Genomic DNA, 17,084 nt, shown 5'->3' on the forward strand with positions numbered 1-17,084 from the left:
AGCTGTAACATTCAGTTATAACTATTGAAAATCACCTCGTGCATTCTAATGAGCTACCCTTGCCTTCCTTTTTCAAATACATAACAAAGAGTGGTGATGCTTGCATATTATGTCTGTTTGTTAGAACAAATTGTGGATCACCCTCATGAGTGCAAAACAATTCCAGAATGTTTTGAAGTATGTATGTGAGGTAGTGGCATGTAAAAAAAAATAAATTGCCTAGCCTTCTAAATCACAGCTATTCAACCCGTTATTAATAAAACATTCTAATATTTTTACTGAGGTTCAGTGGATAGTATTTTCAAGGTCTGTTTAGTAGGAAGCTGAGTCTGGCCCTCCTGAATGAGCATAAAGTTGCATGATGACTTTTATGCAACTGTGACAGCATGCTGTAGCTGCTCCCTGAGGAACCTGAAGACCTGGTAGAAAAACAAAGAAAAAATGCAGATTTCCTGCTGAGATCCTTTACAAAGAGCTTTTTTAGAAGGGCCAGTCTGACACGACTTTCAGCATTAAACATCTTCTTAAGAATCTTAGATTGATATTACATGGTTTCACATATTACACATTAAAATAATTAAGAATCAGTTAAAGCTTATTAAGGATGATAAAACTTACTGTTTACTTTTAGAGACTGCAGCTGCTTTTATTGAATCCACTCAAGGAACTGTCAAATATTAGTCATCCTGATATCAGGATCAAGCAGTTGGAGTGCGTGCTACAGATTTTGCAGAGTCAGGGTGACAGCTTAGGACCTGGTTGGCCATTGGTCCTTGGAGTCATGGGGGCAATCCGAAGTGATCAGGGGTAAGTGGTCAAAATAAAATTTTAAAATCATGTAAAATGACAACAGTAGAAAGAGTCCTGCTTTTATTTTCATAATTTAATAACTACTTTGATAATAGCATCATTTTTGTTGTCATTTTTAGCTTATGAACAATTTTACTCAACAGGCATACAGTTTTGGTAATTTTTGATGTAGTGCATGCTTTTATTTTACTGACTTACTCTTTCAGAAGACCAAAATAATTGTTATAGCTAGGGAGTATGACTAGTCTTCTTGCACACAAGGGAAAGTAAGAGGTGAAGTTGCAAGAAGTTCTTTTGAAATGAGCAGTGGAATGAACATCTGACCCTGGAACTGTCAGCATCAAGAACTATTTCCGCACGATTGGACTGTATTATTCCTTCTTTGGTATTAGTCATGACTCTGTGTACCATGATAGGTCATCAGAAAACTTGGGTATTGAAAGAATTCACTTTGGCATATATCTCTTTTCTGTCCATCTTAGTTTCTGTCTTCTGGTCGTATGAGCACCTCTTAAGTCCCTTCTTCAAGTGCTTGGAGGATTTTGCTCTTGTAGCAGTATTGCTTGCTCTGACGGTAATACTTGCCAAAATCCCCAAGGATATTGGCATACTTGGTTGCGAGCATCTTCTTTTTGATAGCCATGCTTCCCTTCCTATAAAGAACATAGAATACTTTTCTTCAAACACATAGCATTGTTTGACCACCTCATATCAACTACTGTAGGAAAAAAAGATTAAGCAAGCCTTCTTTTCCTTGGGAAACAAATAAATATTTTGCTTTACTTAGAGCTGTGATCTCAAAGTGTGGGCACTACCATACTCTAAGTATAAGCTGTTGACTATTAGACTTTATTCACAAGTGTCTTCCTTCTGCTCTGAGAACCTCCTGGAGACCAGGGTAGAGATCCATTTGCATTCCAGAATGTCTTGGCAGGCTGATATAAATACAGAAGATGCCATTTTGAGAACCACTGATCCTGAAGTCACTTCTGATTGCACAATGCTAGCCTGCAAAACAAAAGGAAATCTTCCTTTGAAGAATTTCTTTTCAATGGGTTGTCAGTTTATTTTAAGGGTAGATAAGTTACTACAAAATATTTCAAGAGCTAAACTTAGGCTGCTTACATTTGTATTTACCTTTTGGGTGGCTATCCATAACATTAAGGACAATTTTACATTTTGATCAGCTGTATTGCTGTTCCAACTTGCCTGAAGAGCTTTGAAACCTTTCTCCAAATGCATAGTGAGGACATTAATTAGGAAATTAACTTCTTTGAATTTGTTCTAATAGCCTTGCATTTGAATATAGAAAAAGAGGTTACTTGCCCATTATTGCAGTTCTTCAAAATGAGCTGTGTAACTATACTTTCATTTCCTGCCTCCTTTCCTTTTCCTATAGAGTCCTTGAAGATCACATACCTGTGAAGTTTTGTAGTGGAGAGGGAACTGCAGCAATTTTGGGTGTGTTTCACTTCATAGACTCATGTAATGAATGCAAAGGAAAGTAGTGTGTGAAAATTTCCTCCATAAGTTTAGCAAGGATATATCCTTTGATCTTAATGTGGTGGGATGGGTGCCTATTTGCAGTATGCATATTATTACGTAGAATTATTAGTTATACTTTTATTGTCCATGTGAACTTTTGTGTGCATTTCTCTGGCTTCCATTTCAGGCTGGCTGTTACAATACGGTGGTCCACCTATGATACTCATTTTGAATTAATTGAAAAAAAAAAAAAGGTTCTTTTATTTGGGATTCTGAAATAAGTAATTGACATCTCTACTCTGATTGTTTTGTTTTTTTCTCCCTGGAATATATATTTTGAAGGACACTCATTTTCTGTGTCAAAAACCGTTGGATTTTTCTTTTGTACGTTAAATATTAAGCATTGTAAAAACTGTACTTAAATCTAAATACAGCTGTAGCAGTTTGTCTTCCCTATTTTGTATTTACCTTTACTCCACTGCTCTTTTATGATTCCTTCATTTTGTCTCTCACTAAACAAGATTTTGGTTGTGGATAGTCTTCCTTCATGGAGAACTCCTTCTCACAAACCTTTTCCAAACTACATTTTTATTTTATCTGTTTGTGTTCAGAATTTAATTCTGAAGGCAGAGTATTTATTAAATACGTATTTAATGGCAGATATTTTCAAAAGACTTTGACTAACATAATATAGTATTGAAGCATGTAAGACTACCTTTGTATTAGCATGCATCTTTCCTAATAAATAAAAATACATTTTTCCCATCCATTTGGCATACTTTAGGTACATACTTTAAGTTGAAACTTAAACTGAATGTCATATCTCAAAAAAGTATAGTTGAAACATTTTAAATCTTGTAAATTCATTTCAAAATTTATATATATATATATTTCTTTTCTAATACTGCCATCTCCTGATGTACTGTATTCGAAAAGTTTCTGTGCTCTTGAAGAAACTTGAAATTAGAGTGTGTGTATGTGTTTTGTTTTTGTTTTGTTTTTTTAAGAGAGTCCTTAATACGGACTGCATTCCAGTGTCTTCAGTTGGTTGTGACAGACTTTCTTCCAACAATGCCATGTACTTGTCTACAGATAGTTGTTGAAGTTGCAGGAAGCTTTGGACTTCACAATCAAGAGCTAAATATTAGCTTAACTTCAATTGGTTTGTTGGTGAGTTTTACATTAGCCTACAGTGATGCTGCTTCTAGCTTTTTTTTTTTTTCAAATGAAAATTAATCTGTAGTCTGTTCTACAAATGAAAGCCAAAACCCGTTTTTCAAATTGTTACTGACATCCCATGCAGTCATTTGGAATCATATGTAAATTGAATGAGCACAGTTTATCTTTAATCTTCCTGACTCCAGGGTTGTATAAAACAAATAGTATTGTGTTGTAAACATGTTCACCAGTATCATATTTTTAATACAAACTTTTCCTTTTTGGTATCTCACGTATAATTGTGGCTTAAAAGCTAAGGCTGAGAAAATTACTTTCTGTACCTTACAGCATTTATGTGCTATCTTATTCCATCAGTGTAGGGAACCTTATAAAACACTTTTAAATGTGAAAATGAGAAACAATTTATTTCATGATCGTTAAGTGTGTTGTAATATTTTTATTGTGCAACAACATCTTATTTTTTTTCTAGTGGAATATTTCAGATTATTTTTTCCAAAGAGGTGAAATAATTGAAAAGGAACTAAACAAAGAAGAAGCAGTGTTGCAGAAACAGGCAGAGGAAAAGGGGGTAGTGCTGAACAGACCTTTTCATCCTGCACCACCATTTGACTGTCTTTGGTTATGTCTGTATGCCAAACTTGGAGAACTCTGTGTGGATCCCCGACCTGCAGTTAGAAAGAGTGCTGGGCAGACGTTGTTTTCCACTATTGGTGCTCATGGAACTTTATTGCAACATTCAACGTGGCACACAGTGATATGGAAGGTATGTCGTGTGAGCTTCTTCTGAAGGTTTTTAAAATTTAATTCTCATTCTGCTAACAGTTGGTGTACTGTTTCAATGTCCATTAGCTAGTTTATTAACATTCTTTTAAAGATAACATATGGTTGCAGAAGTCTGACCTCTCATTTTATTTTTTTACACTTTTCTCTTGTCTGTAAAACCTCTTATGAAATGCAATTTTTCTATCTTGATCATTTTTTTCTTACACAGGAGTTGTATAAAAGGGCTATTCCTTTCCTGCACAGAGTAAAGACTCCTCCTGTTGTGTGAAAATATCACCATATTTTGAGAGTCACCACATTTGAGATTCATCTGATTGGATTGATCTTATATTAGATTGAGCATTGCTTTGCCCTCTGTTTTGTCTCCCTTCTTTGAGAGGGTCAGTCAGATACCTTGTTCTAGATCACAGTCATGTTGGTTGTGCCTTGTGGAAAAATTGGGCTGTGGTTGAGTCTATTGCCTACTGCACCTGTTGTTGAGGTATCTGAGGTCCATAGATTAGTACAGATCTCTAACAGTAGCCTTCTGTTAGTACTAACACTGTTCTCAGTGGTTCTGATCATGCTGTTTCTAACTCTTCTTAAGTGAACATCAGTTAGCTGATAAGTACTCTTAGCTGTTGCAGGGACTGTGTAGAATAACGGAATTCCCAAGATGACACAGGGACATAAAGGATAACAGAAAATTTATTATTTTTGTTGTTTTACTGAGAATATAACAATGTTATTTTAAAAGTTGCTCCTTTTTTCATTTTTTTTCTGACTATTGCAGGTTTTATTTCACCTCTTGGATAGGGTTCGAGAATCTTCTACTACAGCTGACAAAGAGAAAATTGAATCAGGAGGAGGGAACATCCTCATCCATCATTCAAGGGATACAGCTGAGAAACAGTGGGCAGAGACATGGGTGTTAACACTGGCTGGAGTTGCAAGAATATTTAACACCCGGAGATATTTACTGCAGCCTTTAGGTAAAATTTATGGTTTAAAATTACTGAAAGATACAGTAATGAACTTCCAGCTTTGTATGTTTTTTTCTGTTACAGTACCAGGCAAGAATCTTAATCTTAGGTTGGAAGTGTGTTTCTATTGTCTCACCTCAAATGTGATGACAATTAGAATTTTTAATTCATACTCCTCAGAGCCCAAAACCCTAAATACCAATTTCCTCTTCCATGTCATGGTACTTGAGATGAAATCTCAGTAGTTACAATTCTGTGTGCCAAATAACCTGAACTTACAGTAGCATGATAGCAATAATAATTTTTGTGTTTGGTTGATTGCCAGAACATGTTTTTCCTCTTGTTAAGGTTACAAAGGTTAATGAAAGGTTAATAAAAACCTCAAACTCCAAAAACGAAACCTTTCTTTACAGGTCAATTATAGAATTTAAAAATTCCTTATAAAACGCATTACTTGACTATAGATTTGACCCTTTATTCCTTGGGTATGCTGAACACTTTGAAATCAACAGGCATCTGCTATGCATAAGAACAAATTTTTTTCACTATCCTGAATAAACAAAACATTTTTTTTCTGTTATGACATATGATACATGATATATTGCTAGTAATTTTGGTATAAACACTCATATATTATTGCATTCTTCATATATGTGTGTTGCATTTGTTGCATTCATTCTCTTTACTTACTGTCAAACTGATTAATTTTGAAAGGCATTGAAGCAGTCCTGTAACTTCATGAAATTTCTCTGTGTTAGAGGAACAAGTACTTGAAGAGCCTTTCAGAGATGGAGTTGGGTGGGGAGTGAGACAGCAAGCCGATACCAAGTAGATTTTTTTTTTTTTTTCTGTTTTTAACAGGAGACTTTTCCCAAGCCTGGGATGTTCTTCTTGATCACATCCAATCAGCAGCGCTCAGCAAAAATAATGAAGTTTCCTTGGCTGCTCTGAAAAGCTTCCAGGAAATCTTACAAATCGTTTCTCCTGTCCGAGACTCAGAGAAGCCTGACACACCACCTGCTATCAATGTTTCTGTACCTGTGGTGGTAGGAACAACAACTGCCACTAGTCTTGGCAGATCGTTCATGAGAACTGACTCCATAGGGGAAAGAATGGGAAGATACAATGGATCTGAACTACCTGTAGTAACAGACGAGATCGAAGATTTGAATCTTTGGTGGGCAGCTTGGAACAGCTGGTATAGGATTGGTTCAGAAAGTACAAAGCCTCCAATTAATTTTGATAAATTGACTTTCATTCCCAGCCAGCCTTTTCTTACAGCTTTAATTCAAATATTCCCAGCTCTTTACCAACACATCAAAACTGGTTTCAGCATGGATGATCTCCAAAAGCTGGGTGTCATTTTGCATGGTGCTGTTTCAGTTCCGATCAGTTCTGACGCTTCCCCTTTCATCCTTCCATCTTATACTGAAGCAGTTCTGACAAGTTTACAGGAAGCAGTGCTTACAGCTTTAGATGTTTTACAAAAGGTAATAATGGGACTTCAAATGTGTGGTGAAAGGTAAACTACACTCTCTCAGTTCTTCTTCTTGGAAGTATAGTGCGGTGACTTAAGTGTTCACTTATTTAAATATGCACAGTGTACTGTTTTATAACAATCAGAATTCCAGTCCTGGTGCGACCGAGGTGTTCTGCGTTCAAAGGAGTGGTGTAATCTTTATGGAATGCATTTTTGCTAGGTTGCAGAAATACCTTAAGTGTGGTGCTACGTTTATATCCATTTACTGGTCTAGCTAATATTTAAGTATTGTACTGTTATGAGTGTCTGCACATGGAGCTGGGGAAATAATCTCCCAAATGGTATTCCTTATGTTGCCCAGGCACTACCATGAACAAAGTCTAGAAGAGTGATGATCATGAGAATTTTGAGTACGTGCAAAGCATAAAACCTAAAAAGGTTTCTAGCAGACTACCTTCTTAACTCTTATTAATTAGTCATTTAAGGAAAATGGCACATCTCTGCATAAAAAATTCTTAATGTAGAACTCATCCTGAAAGAGCACCGTTCATGCAAATTAATTTGTAGACAGCAAATTAGGGTGCCCTTTTACTAGGTAGTAAAAAAACATAAAAGTATTCTTTTTCTTGCTGGAGTAGTAAAAGACCTTGCAAATATGATCATTCAGAAAACATTTATTCAAAAGAAACAAAGTTGATAATGAATGAGATCATGTGTTTAGATTAAGCACTGCTTTAAGAAAAAAACTTGAGAAATGCCAGAATTAAAACTGTTCATGTGACCTGACTTCAGTCACTTTGGGCTTTCATGTTATGACTGTTTTGCTTAACTACTTGGACGTACCTTTTTTAAAATTCTTTTGTCAGACAGGATCCTGTCTCATTCAGCTCAAAGAATGTATGGTGCCTACTTAATGAGCAGCGGTTCAGTGTCTTGTTTTCTTTTTGCTTAGTGAGGGTTGGCTTGTGTCATACTTATTTCAACCCCACAAGAAAGGCAAAATCATTATCTTGCAGTCATACCTTTAGTTTGTGGGTTTAAGAAATATGAATGTATTTTGAGAACGGAACTATAAGATTAGAAGTTGGTATTAAATTTCAGTGTTGTATGTGGGAATATAAGTAACACGAAGCTTTAAGACCAATTGTATCCACTAAACCATCACCCTATTCCAATCAGGTTTACCCTTTTTGTCTCTTTTCCATTCCAGCAGCTCAGCCTTGCTGAGTTAAAGTAAAGGCTTCTGGCACTTTTCACAGAAAAGGTTTCCACAAATTTTAATATGAGGAAAAACTGCATATTTTTTTCTAGTCTTGTTCTTGTCACGGTGCTAAACTGTTTTAGCTGAAGTTTTCCAAAATGGCAAAAACAACTGCAACAAATCCCTGTGAGAAAGAGACATGTCTACGTTACAGGCCCAAGCCTTTGAAAATACAAATAGGAAGTCGTTGGTACACTATCAAACAGTACATCCCATGGTTGGAATATATATACATATATTACTAATAGAACATCAATAAGGTCATTAGAAACTAAGTTAAAATATATTTGGAGATTAGCAAGTTCTGTGAAGTCTCATGATCTTCCCTCTGAGCTGCGTAACCCAGTAGAATTCACATGACAAGGCAGTCAGCCAGTGCTATGTGTGAAGCAAAGGCTGGCTGTGAAGTGGTTTTGCTGGATGCTGCAGTGTCTTTTTCCTGTGTTGAATTAATGCTCAGGAATACTTGCAGGTTCCGGTGGGATAGTTAAAGAAAAGCATGTAAATATTTGCCTGCTTCAGTGTTCGAGTGTGGGATCAGATTAAAGTTTTGTTCTTTGTCGATGTAGAAAGATTTAGGTTTTCATTTTGTAAGAAGTTCTGGAACAACATTGCAGCTGGAATAGCTGGAAAATGATATGTTAAGACCGAACCCCTGGCTGTCCTGATAGAGATTTTATTATGTGATTGCACTAGCAAAGGACATGCTAATGCAAGAACACAGGAGTGGAAGGCAAGCTTAGTAGTTCTTGTTTCAGATTTCCATGTGTTGAATCCATTTTAGACCCTTCGTTCATTTTCTTTTTTATTCCTCATTAGAATTTGTTTTCTAGTCTTCCACTGTTGTAGTCTAAATGCCTGCTTCATCATATTAGCTCAGCTAAAATTTGTACCCAAGCCTGAATTCTCTGACTGTGCTCACTGCCTACCTACATTCAGTCCGGGTCAACGCTGCAGTGAGCCAGCAGGCTCCTCAGACAGAGGAACACAGATACATATTTGGTTATCAGATACATTTGAATTCTGCTTCTGTAGGCAGTATGTATGTAAACCTCTTGAGCTGTGGGTGTGGTGCTCAAGGATATATTTACATTTACAACAGTTAGCACAGACTTAGCCACTGAGACCAGTAAAAATAACTGTAGTCTATGACAATAGCTGCAGTGGGAGTTGTTAAATAAATCTCAAACTATACAAAAATTTAAAGGTTTGTACTAGAATGCTTTAAAGCATAAACTTCTAAAACTAAAGTACCGTATCCATTTTTACAGCAAACAACGATCAGCCAAGTATTATGTTTTAGGGTTTCTGTGCATTTTATTGTTACCTGAACATTACTTTTTGTTTTATATTTGTCTCCTTACTTAAGGATGTAAAGATGCACTCAATGCAGTAAATACTACTCTATTTTATAAGCAGCTCTTAAAGATACTTTCAGCATCCTTGGTCACACACTTTACTAGGCCATTTTTGCATTTTTCATAATGATGCATTTTTTATTCTTAGATAAAAAATACTTGGTGTCAGTCAGAAACATAAACCCCTTTGAAAATCAGTTCTAGATAGGTGACTTTTCAAAGTACGGATGGAGTACCAGGTCAGTTACTTTTAATATTATACAGGTAATGTTAAGAGCTGAAAATAACTAAGTAGACTGGACAGAAAATGCTTCTATTTGTAAAATAAAATTTTACAAGAGTTTCATAAAATATTAAGAACAAGAACCTACTGATGCACAAGCTTTAAGTAGTAGTTATTGCTTTTGTTCACCAGTACAGAAAAAGTAGCATCTGCAGAAGCTCTGATCCTAAAATGAGTAATAATAACAATAATAAAAATCTAACAAGCTAGAATGAACAGCAAGTCTATTTGGAAGTTTTGCCGTTACAGATGTTAAGCGAGTCTTCTGGGGGTGATGTTGAAGATACGTGTACATAAGTTAGATCTGTATGAAACTCATATAGGAATTTCTGGATGCTCTTTTTCCCTTTCTAATCCATGTGGTGTTATAAAAAATAATTTCTTACATCAATTATTTTGCATTAACCTGTTAAGATTTAGTGTAGTGACTTTGGTGCAGCAGCATATCAGCTGAAATGGTCTTGCAGTGTGTCGAGTGCTTCAGATCAGCAATTAACCTTCAGCATTCAGCCACACAGGGGAGCATCTAGCATTCAAGTGCCTTTTTCTGAGGTCAGTACAGTCTTGGACTTGAGAGAAGGACAGCTTTCTTAGGAGGAGCAGTATTCCACTATATTCATAATGTTGGTTAAGTTTTGGGGAATTAGACATGTTTTGAATTGAGGGAAGCTGTGGAAAAGAGGCTATTAATGATTCATGGAGTGCTCTGGTGCACGTTGTAGATTGCCTGAAGGTGCAGCTTGGTTTTAGGATGATCTAGAGATGGCAGTGTCTGTAACCCCTGATGGCTTGCTCCCTCTCACGGCTGAGGACTTAGGATATTTTCTAGCCACTCGACCGTCATGGCTTGACACAGCCTCAGCGTTGAAGCTGTGTTTGAACAGCTTCAGAGCTGGTGGCACCTGGAGTGAGTTTGGCCACAACTTGTCATGAATGAGCTTCGGTTAATGGAAAAGGGTTTGACTCCTCCCCAGAGGAAAATGACAGTACAAGCTCAAGACCTTTTTGTGGAGCAATAAATAGACTGTGTCTTGAAGCTTTGAGAGGAGGGACCTGGAGAGGAAAAGCAAGACTTTGAAAATGACAGAAAATAATTGGAAAAGCTTCATAGAATCTTTGTATCTGGCTTTGAAAATAGATGCCCTACCTTTTCCCTGGGATTTATTTTGCAACAGGAAATTGTTACGCTATGGCAACATGGTATTTCTTTGACATCTTCTAAGTACACCCTTCCTAAAATGTTTTCCGTTTTAACACAAGATTATGTGTTTCAGCTATGCCAAAATGATATCATTCTGATTTTATTTATGTAAGACACAAGTTTAACTACTTATAGAAACTTTGTATGAATTACTTCTGAGATTTAAATGCTTCTTGAAGTAGAACTTAAAGAAGATGTGTCTGAGTGAGATCAGTAGTCAGGACTTGTATATGACCTATAAATATGTCATGTCAAAGCAGAGTTTGTAAAGAAAATGTGTCATTTATTAGAAAAAATGAGATACCTGGCCATATATAGATTAGTAAATACCACTATCTTTCCACATAGTTTTCTGTAATAAAATAACAAAACTTATTTTAAGTTTAATAAGAACTGTAAGAACTGAAAGTATTAGAACTATACAATTTCTTTTATACAGCATAAATCTTGCATGGTCCAGTTCCTGCATGACACTGTAGTAATCATTCTGTATTTATGCACTGAGATTATTTCATACTGATTGTGTTGTTACAGTTTTAGCATTTTGTTGGTATAGTAAAATAATTTGTGAGCTAAGTTAATAGTAATCCTTATAATTTGCAGAGGTAGCTAAGAGGCAGATACGGGGATTTTTTTTGTAGGAGCTCCTTGGATTGAGGCAGGTTTTTAAATGCTAATGCTCAAGCTTTTGTATTTCTTTTGGTATAGGCTATATGTGTAGGCTCAGAAAACATGCAGATAATGTATCCTGCAATCTTCGACCAGCTATTGGCCTTTGTCGAATTTTCCTGCAAGCCTCCCCAGTATGGACAGCTGGAAACAAAGCACATTGCAAATGCAAAATATAATCAGGTAATTTATTAGAAGTCTCACTTGTTTCATTTGGCTGGTGAACACAACTCACCTTCAGATGCAGGTTGTTTAGCCAGATGCACTTATTCTATCTGTAAAAATTTTGCTGTGCATGTTGTGTAGTAAGTTGTTTTATTAGTATTTTTACATGCTTTTATCTTCTTTCACTCCCTTTGAATTCTACTTTTTCTTTTCTTTTCTTTTCTTTTTTTTTTTTTTTAATATTCTGTATTCCTCCATGTAGGAAGATTCTTGCCTGGACACCAGACGTGATGAATGTGTCTGAATTTGTCCAGTGAATTAAACTATCTGCTCGTATATTTGATACTATATTAAATAGAAAGGCACCATAGTTTTGAATGGAGAAAACTCCTTCAAACTGCACATTTTTGAATTGCACATGCAGGAGAGAAACGGGACATACTCAATAATTCTTTATATCTGTGTACTCTGCTGTTCACTGAGCATGAGCATCTGATTCGGTGTAATCTAAGAGGTAACTGTTATGTATGTATTAATTCTTCTTATTCTATTTGTCCTGCAACACAATGGAATCACACTAGATACAACTATTTGCACCGGTGAGTTAAATTTCTTTAAAGATTGTCCTAATGTAGTTGTCTTGCCTAGATTGCAACATTTTTCCTACTTAAATGTACTTTACTTCAATGTGGAGTACATTTTCATAGTCAGACCACACTGTATTTGCAGTTTTGTTGCTTGGACTATATTCTTAGCAAACCTTGCATGCATTAAACTGAGAGTTCAACACAAAGCATACAGTTTTTGTTCCTTAATTAATATTTTCTCGCAAATAGTTCAGTAATTTACTATTTTTTCCCTAGGCTGAATGGGTAGCATTGAATTATGTACCATTTGCTGAGAGATCATTGGAAGTGGTTGTGGACTTATACCAGAAGACAGCTTGCCATAAAGCTGTTGTAAATGAGAAAGTTCTTCAGAACATTATTAAGGTAAAGCTTTGTCCTGCATGTGCTCTGAATTAAAGAGTTTATTTTGAAAATAGAGAATTTGATTTTGAGATCGTGTTGATAAACACTTTCTGGAAAGTTTAAAATTTTAGTTTAAAAAAAAAAAGTAAAGATAGGCAGCAGATAATTTCTTGTGATGCTACAAACGCTATTAATTGGGCTGTATGCATTGGTATTCAGCTGGATGATACAGCATCAGTATTTCAATATTATTTCAATATTAAGACAAAAATCAACAAGTGTGTTTTCAGCCAAACAATAGTAAGCTTCGAAAGTATTATGCACCTGAATCTGAAATGCAGGCCTCTTAATAAATACTACTGAAGGCTAAAGACAAAATTGGCATATATATTTTTGTGGAGGTGTGCTCTAGCTAGTACTTTTGATCTACTTTTAATGGCTTTGTGTGCCATTAATGTAGCTATAAAATGTTATGGGTGCACAGATGTGCCTTTAAGGTGAAAGTGCCAAACTCATATTTTTTAACCCTGTTTTTGCAAATGAATTTGGCAAATAATGGAAGTAATGGTAAATGTCTGGGAAAAACTATATGGGTCCTAGGTTAGTAATGACTTGGCTGACTTCAGGTTGTTCCTGTATAGAAATTTAGCAACATGGATGTGTTTAAAGTAGTTACATGGTATTCTTTGGAATCTGTTACGAATTACATGCTTGTGTTTCAAAATTAATACATTTGGTTTCCACTTCTGTTTTAATGGGCTAGGTGAAACTAATATAAATGCTATTTTTCTCTAAAGTTCACAGTTGATAATATTGTGGTCTACTGCAGCAGATGAAAAGACTTCTGAAATGACTTTTCATGTGTCTGAAGCTCATGTTGATATTAGAATTAGATTTGACTCATGAGCAATAGCATCAGAAGAAAGTATTCTGTTTATCTCTAGGGTTATGTCCTAGCTCTGATAACTATTGCAAAAAATAATTATAATTAACTTAATCCTGAGAGTGAGTTTTCCCTTTGCTTTCCTCAAATCAGAAGCTTCCCTGAAGGTATTAGGGACGTACATGTAATGCCCAAATTTAGTTAATATATATTTGAAATGTAAATTAAAGAATTAGATTTCCAAGATAACTTGGTATCAGCTCCTAGTTAGTTCGTTGTTGACTAACAATGCTAGAAGGAGTAGATATAGTTCTAGTACATAAGCTTGAAGTTTTAAACATGTTATTGAGTTTCTTTTATAGATACTGAAGCTGTCTTTCTATCCAGAATTTGCTGTGTTTTAATCTGCTATACATTTGTGCTGTCTAGCAGCCTTTATCTTCAGAATTTCATCAACTCTTTTTGCTTTTATACTTCCTGTGGTTTAACAGTCAGCAATCACCAGATGTTTTGCAGTGATTATGTGTATAGTTCAACTTTTGCATTTTAGGAAAAGTTTAAATTTAGTGTGGCTTTTTTTTCTTTTTTTTTTTTCTTTTAAACCTTTGGGAGCACTTGAGAGAACTTTCTAGGTACAGAACCAAACTCTGCAGAATACACTTATGGCAAAGAACTGCCAGCAATCTTATAGATGTTAGGTAAGCCCATTTGTCAGAGTTGGCAGAAATGGTGGATGGTAATACAGAAAATTAGTAGGTACTTTCGTAGTGTAATTGGTAATGGATCAGATCTGGCTTCTAACCTTGTATTTGTTAATAGACCCATGCTTTAGCCAGCTGGCATGTGGTAAATTGTCTTTATAATTATATTTTAAAAAGACCATCTCATATTACCAGCAGAAAAGATAAAAATGTGTACTATCATCTATGTAAATGTCTGCTGAGATCTACAGAAATCTGTCCTATTCTTTGATTTCTCTGAGCAACTGTGAATTTTATTTGAACTTGTATTTTGCAGACACTGAGAATACCTCTTAGTCTGAAATATTCTTGTCCTTCGGAAAGCACATGGAAGCTAGCTGTTTCCTCCCTTCTCAAAGTTCTCTCTATTGGACTACCAGTTGCAAGGCAGCATGCATCTTCTGGAAAATTTGACAGTATGTGGCCAGAGCTAGCCAATACGTTTGAAGATTTTTTGTTTACTAAAAGGTAAACACTTTTTTTTTCTGAGCTGGAAAATACTAGTAAGTAATTTGTTCACTAAAGTAGTAAAACACTGTGCCAGTAGAGTTCAGTATAAACAGCCATATCAGTAGTTATTTGAAGATGATTCTAAGGAATGAAGGAAAAAAGGTAACCAGTTTTTCTACTTTAAAAAAGTATACTTTCAGAAAGTAGTAGAAAAAAAGATCATTCAAGAGGTGAAATGTCAAAGCAAGAAAGAGCTAAACAGCTCTGAATACAAGGTATAGCCATGCTGGTCAGGCCAAGAAATTCTGTATGGGCTCCCAAGGATGCTTGCTGTGAATTTGATAGAATTATTGATGTGTACTCAAATTAATCAGAACTGCAGCTATATATATATATTTTTTTTTTTTTTCAGTTAAGGTGAACACCATTATCTCTATGTCTCTTGAGTTCTGTCTTAAACTACTCCACTTATTATGAATTTTGGAAAATTATTTCTTATCTTGCTGTACACTTAGAAGCCTGTAGTTATCTTACATGTTTCTGCACAAGATAAATTTATTGCAACTTAATAAGTATGTTCTATTTATAATACTTTGTGAAAAGGGTAGCAGGCAGACAGGTGTATGTACATAATCTCCCAAGAATGGAACACTGGAGATGTGGACATGTTGAGAAAGTTCAGAAAGGAAAAACGATGATGATCAGACATTAGACAATTTGACCCATGGATTTGTTCAAACAAAAGAATATATTATTAGGAAGACACATTAAATCTTGAGAATATGGTAAAAGATTGCTCCAGAGAATAATTCTTTTGCTGTAAATAAGGTTAAGTACTGTAGAAGATTGTTTAGGAAGGATAAGGAACTTCCATCTCCTGTGAACATCTGTGGATGCTTTCAGCAGTTGTTAAAGTATATCTAATTGTGCCTCAGATTAGAGGGCAATATGGAAAATGAAAAATTTAATTCCCTGATTTTCTGTGTATGTTGATTTCAGTAGCAAATTAATCTGTCTTTTTAATAGGAAACAGTAGGGTTCTTCTGTACCTAATGCTAATATTCTGTATTTGTGTTTGCAGACTTTTGTGTGCAAACACAAAAATCAGCAACCAAATACAGCTGTATTTATTAGTGATGAATAAATAACAGCTTATCCAAAACAGACTAAAATTAGATGCCAATGAAACTTAATTTTAGAGGCATATCTGTTAGTAAAAATGTTTGTAATAATGAGTGTTTTGGGAATTTCACCAGTAGGGTTGTAAGACAATTGAATGAAAACCCTTTATTTTGTCTTTACATTTACTTGAAAGAAATAATACTAGATAGGAGGACCTGAAAATCAAGAAAAGATCATTGAGACTACAGAAAAGACTCTCTGTTCACCACAAATTTTTGTTTTGATGCTTAGCTGTTTCTTGAATTTAACGTAATCTTTGCAGTATTTTTTTTGGTTTTGTTTTCAGCTGCGGTTAGTAGTCCTGCTTCCATTCTGAGACAAGCCATCCCAATCAGCTAACACTCTATAGACAATACCATTGTTCAGTTTAGAAAACTAAAATGAAGATTTTTCAGGATATTTAGGAAAGTGTATGTTCACTTGGAAGTTACTTTGGGAATACATAACTGCTATTTACTGTAACTGGATTATTTCTGAGTATCTGTGAAAAAGATGAAATACTCATTTTCCTGTTTTCAACTGACCCATATTGGTCCTGCTACAGTTTGGGCTATTAACCATTCTTAAGTCCAGGGAAGTAAGATTATCACAGATCTTCAGCATAATTCAGGATAACCCGTTATCATCTGCATGACTTTTTTTGGCCAAGTACGTCATCAGTTTTTCTTAAGTGAGTGATTTATACTTTTCTTGAAAGCTGTTCCAACCATAGAAATTCCATCTTAATATGTTGCTTGCTAAAAACAATCATTATCAGTATTAATAACTTTTGCCAGCTGCCATGCATGGGAGAATATTCTCTGGAGGTAAAGGAAACACAGTACTTCTGTGAATATAATGCACAATAACTTGTTTGTCTTTGCTTAAAAGTCTGATTTTCTCTCTTTAGAGACCAGAGCATATACTATAATTTTATATATAATTTTATATATATCATATATAAATACAATATATAGATATAAATATATAATACATAATATATATATAATGTATTTATATATAAATATAAATATAATTTTATATATAAGATGTGCACATAAAGGAATAGAAGAGATCAGCATTTCCATCAAAATTAAAGCTTTCTCAGAGAAGCTACATGAAACTTTTTAGCTCTCTCACTTCGAAGCTTTAAGGTTCAAAAGAATTTGAGGGACTAAGAGTAGGCCGGTGATTCATGGCACCTCATGGAAACACCAGGGTAACTTCCCAGTTAACCAGCCTT

The 17,084-nt window shown here is 35.1% G+C and overlaps 1 protein-coding gene across 4 annotated transcripts in view; it reads left to right on the forward strand.

The window, feature by feature from the left end:
* The window catches only part of MON2 (MON2 homolog, regulator of endosome-to-Golgi trafficking), a 73,080-nt gene that overhangs the window by 41,882 nt on the left and 14,114 nt on the right, over positions 1 to 17,084 (forward strand). For 2 of the 4 annotated variants that reach the window (XM_083814434.1, XM_083814436.1), the window contains exons 22-30: positions 632 to 807; positions 3,303 to 3,465; positions 3,944 to 4,237; positions 5,030 to 5,228; positions 6,081 to 6,709; positions 11,511 to 11,654; positions 12,218 to 12,235; positions 12,500 to 12,628; positions 14,508 to 14,698. In XM_083814434.1, coding sequence (XP_083670560.1) covers positions 632 to 807; positions 3,303 to 3,465; positions 3,944 to 4,237; positions 5,030 to 5,228; positions 6,081 to 6,709; positions 11,511 to 11,654; positions 12,218 to 12,235; positions 12,500 to 12,628; positions 14,508 to 14,698 — 1,943 coding nt within the window. The other 2 variants (XM_083814435.1, XM_083814437.1) reach the window with 2 other exon arrangements.

The sequence above is a fragment of the Anser anser genome (genome assembly GCF_964211835.1).
Source record: "Anser anser genome assembly, chromosome: 1".
In the NCBI taxonomy this organism is placed as follows: domain Eukaryota; kingdom Metazoa; phylum Chordata; class Aves; order Anseriformes; family Anatidae; genus Anser; species Anser anser.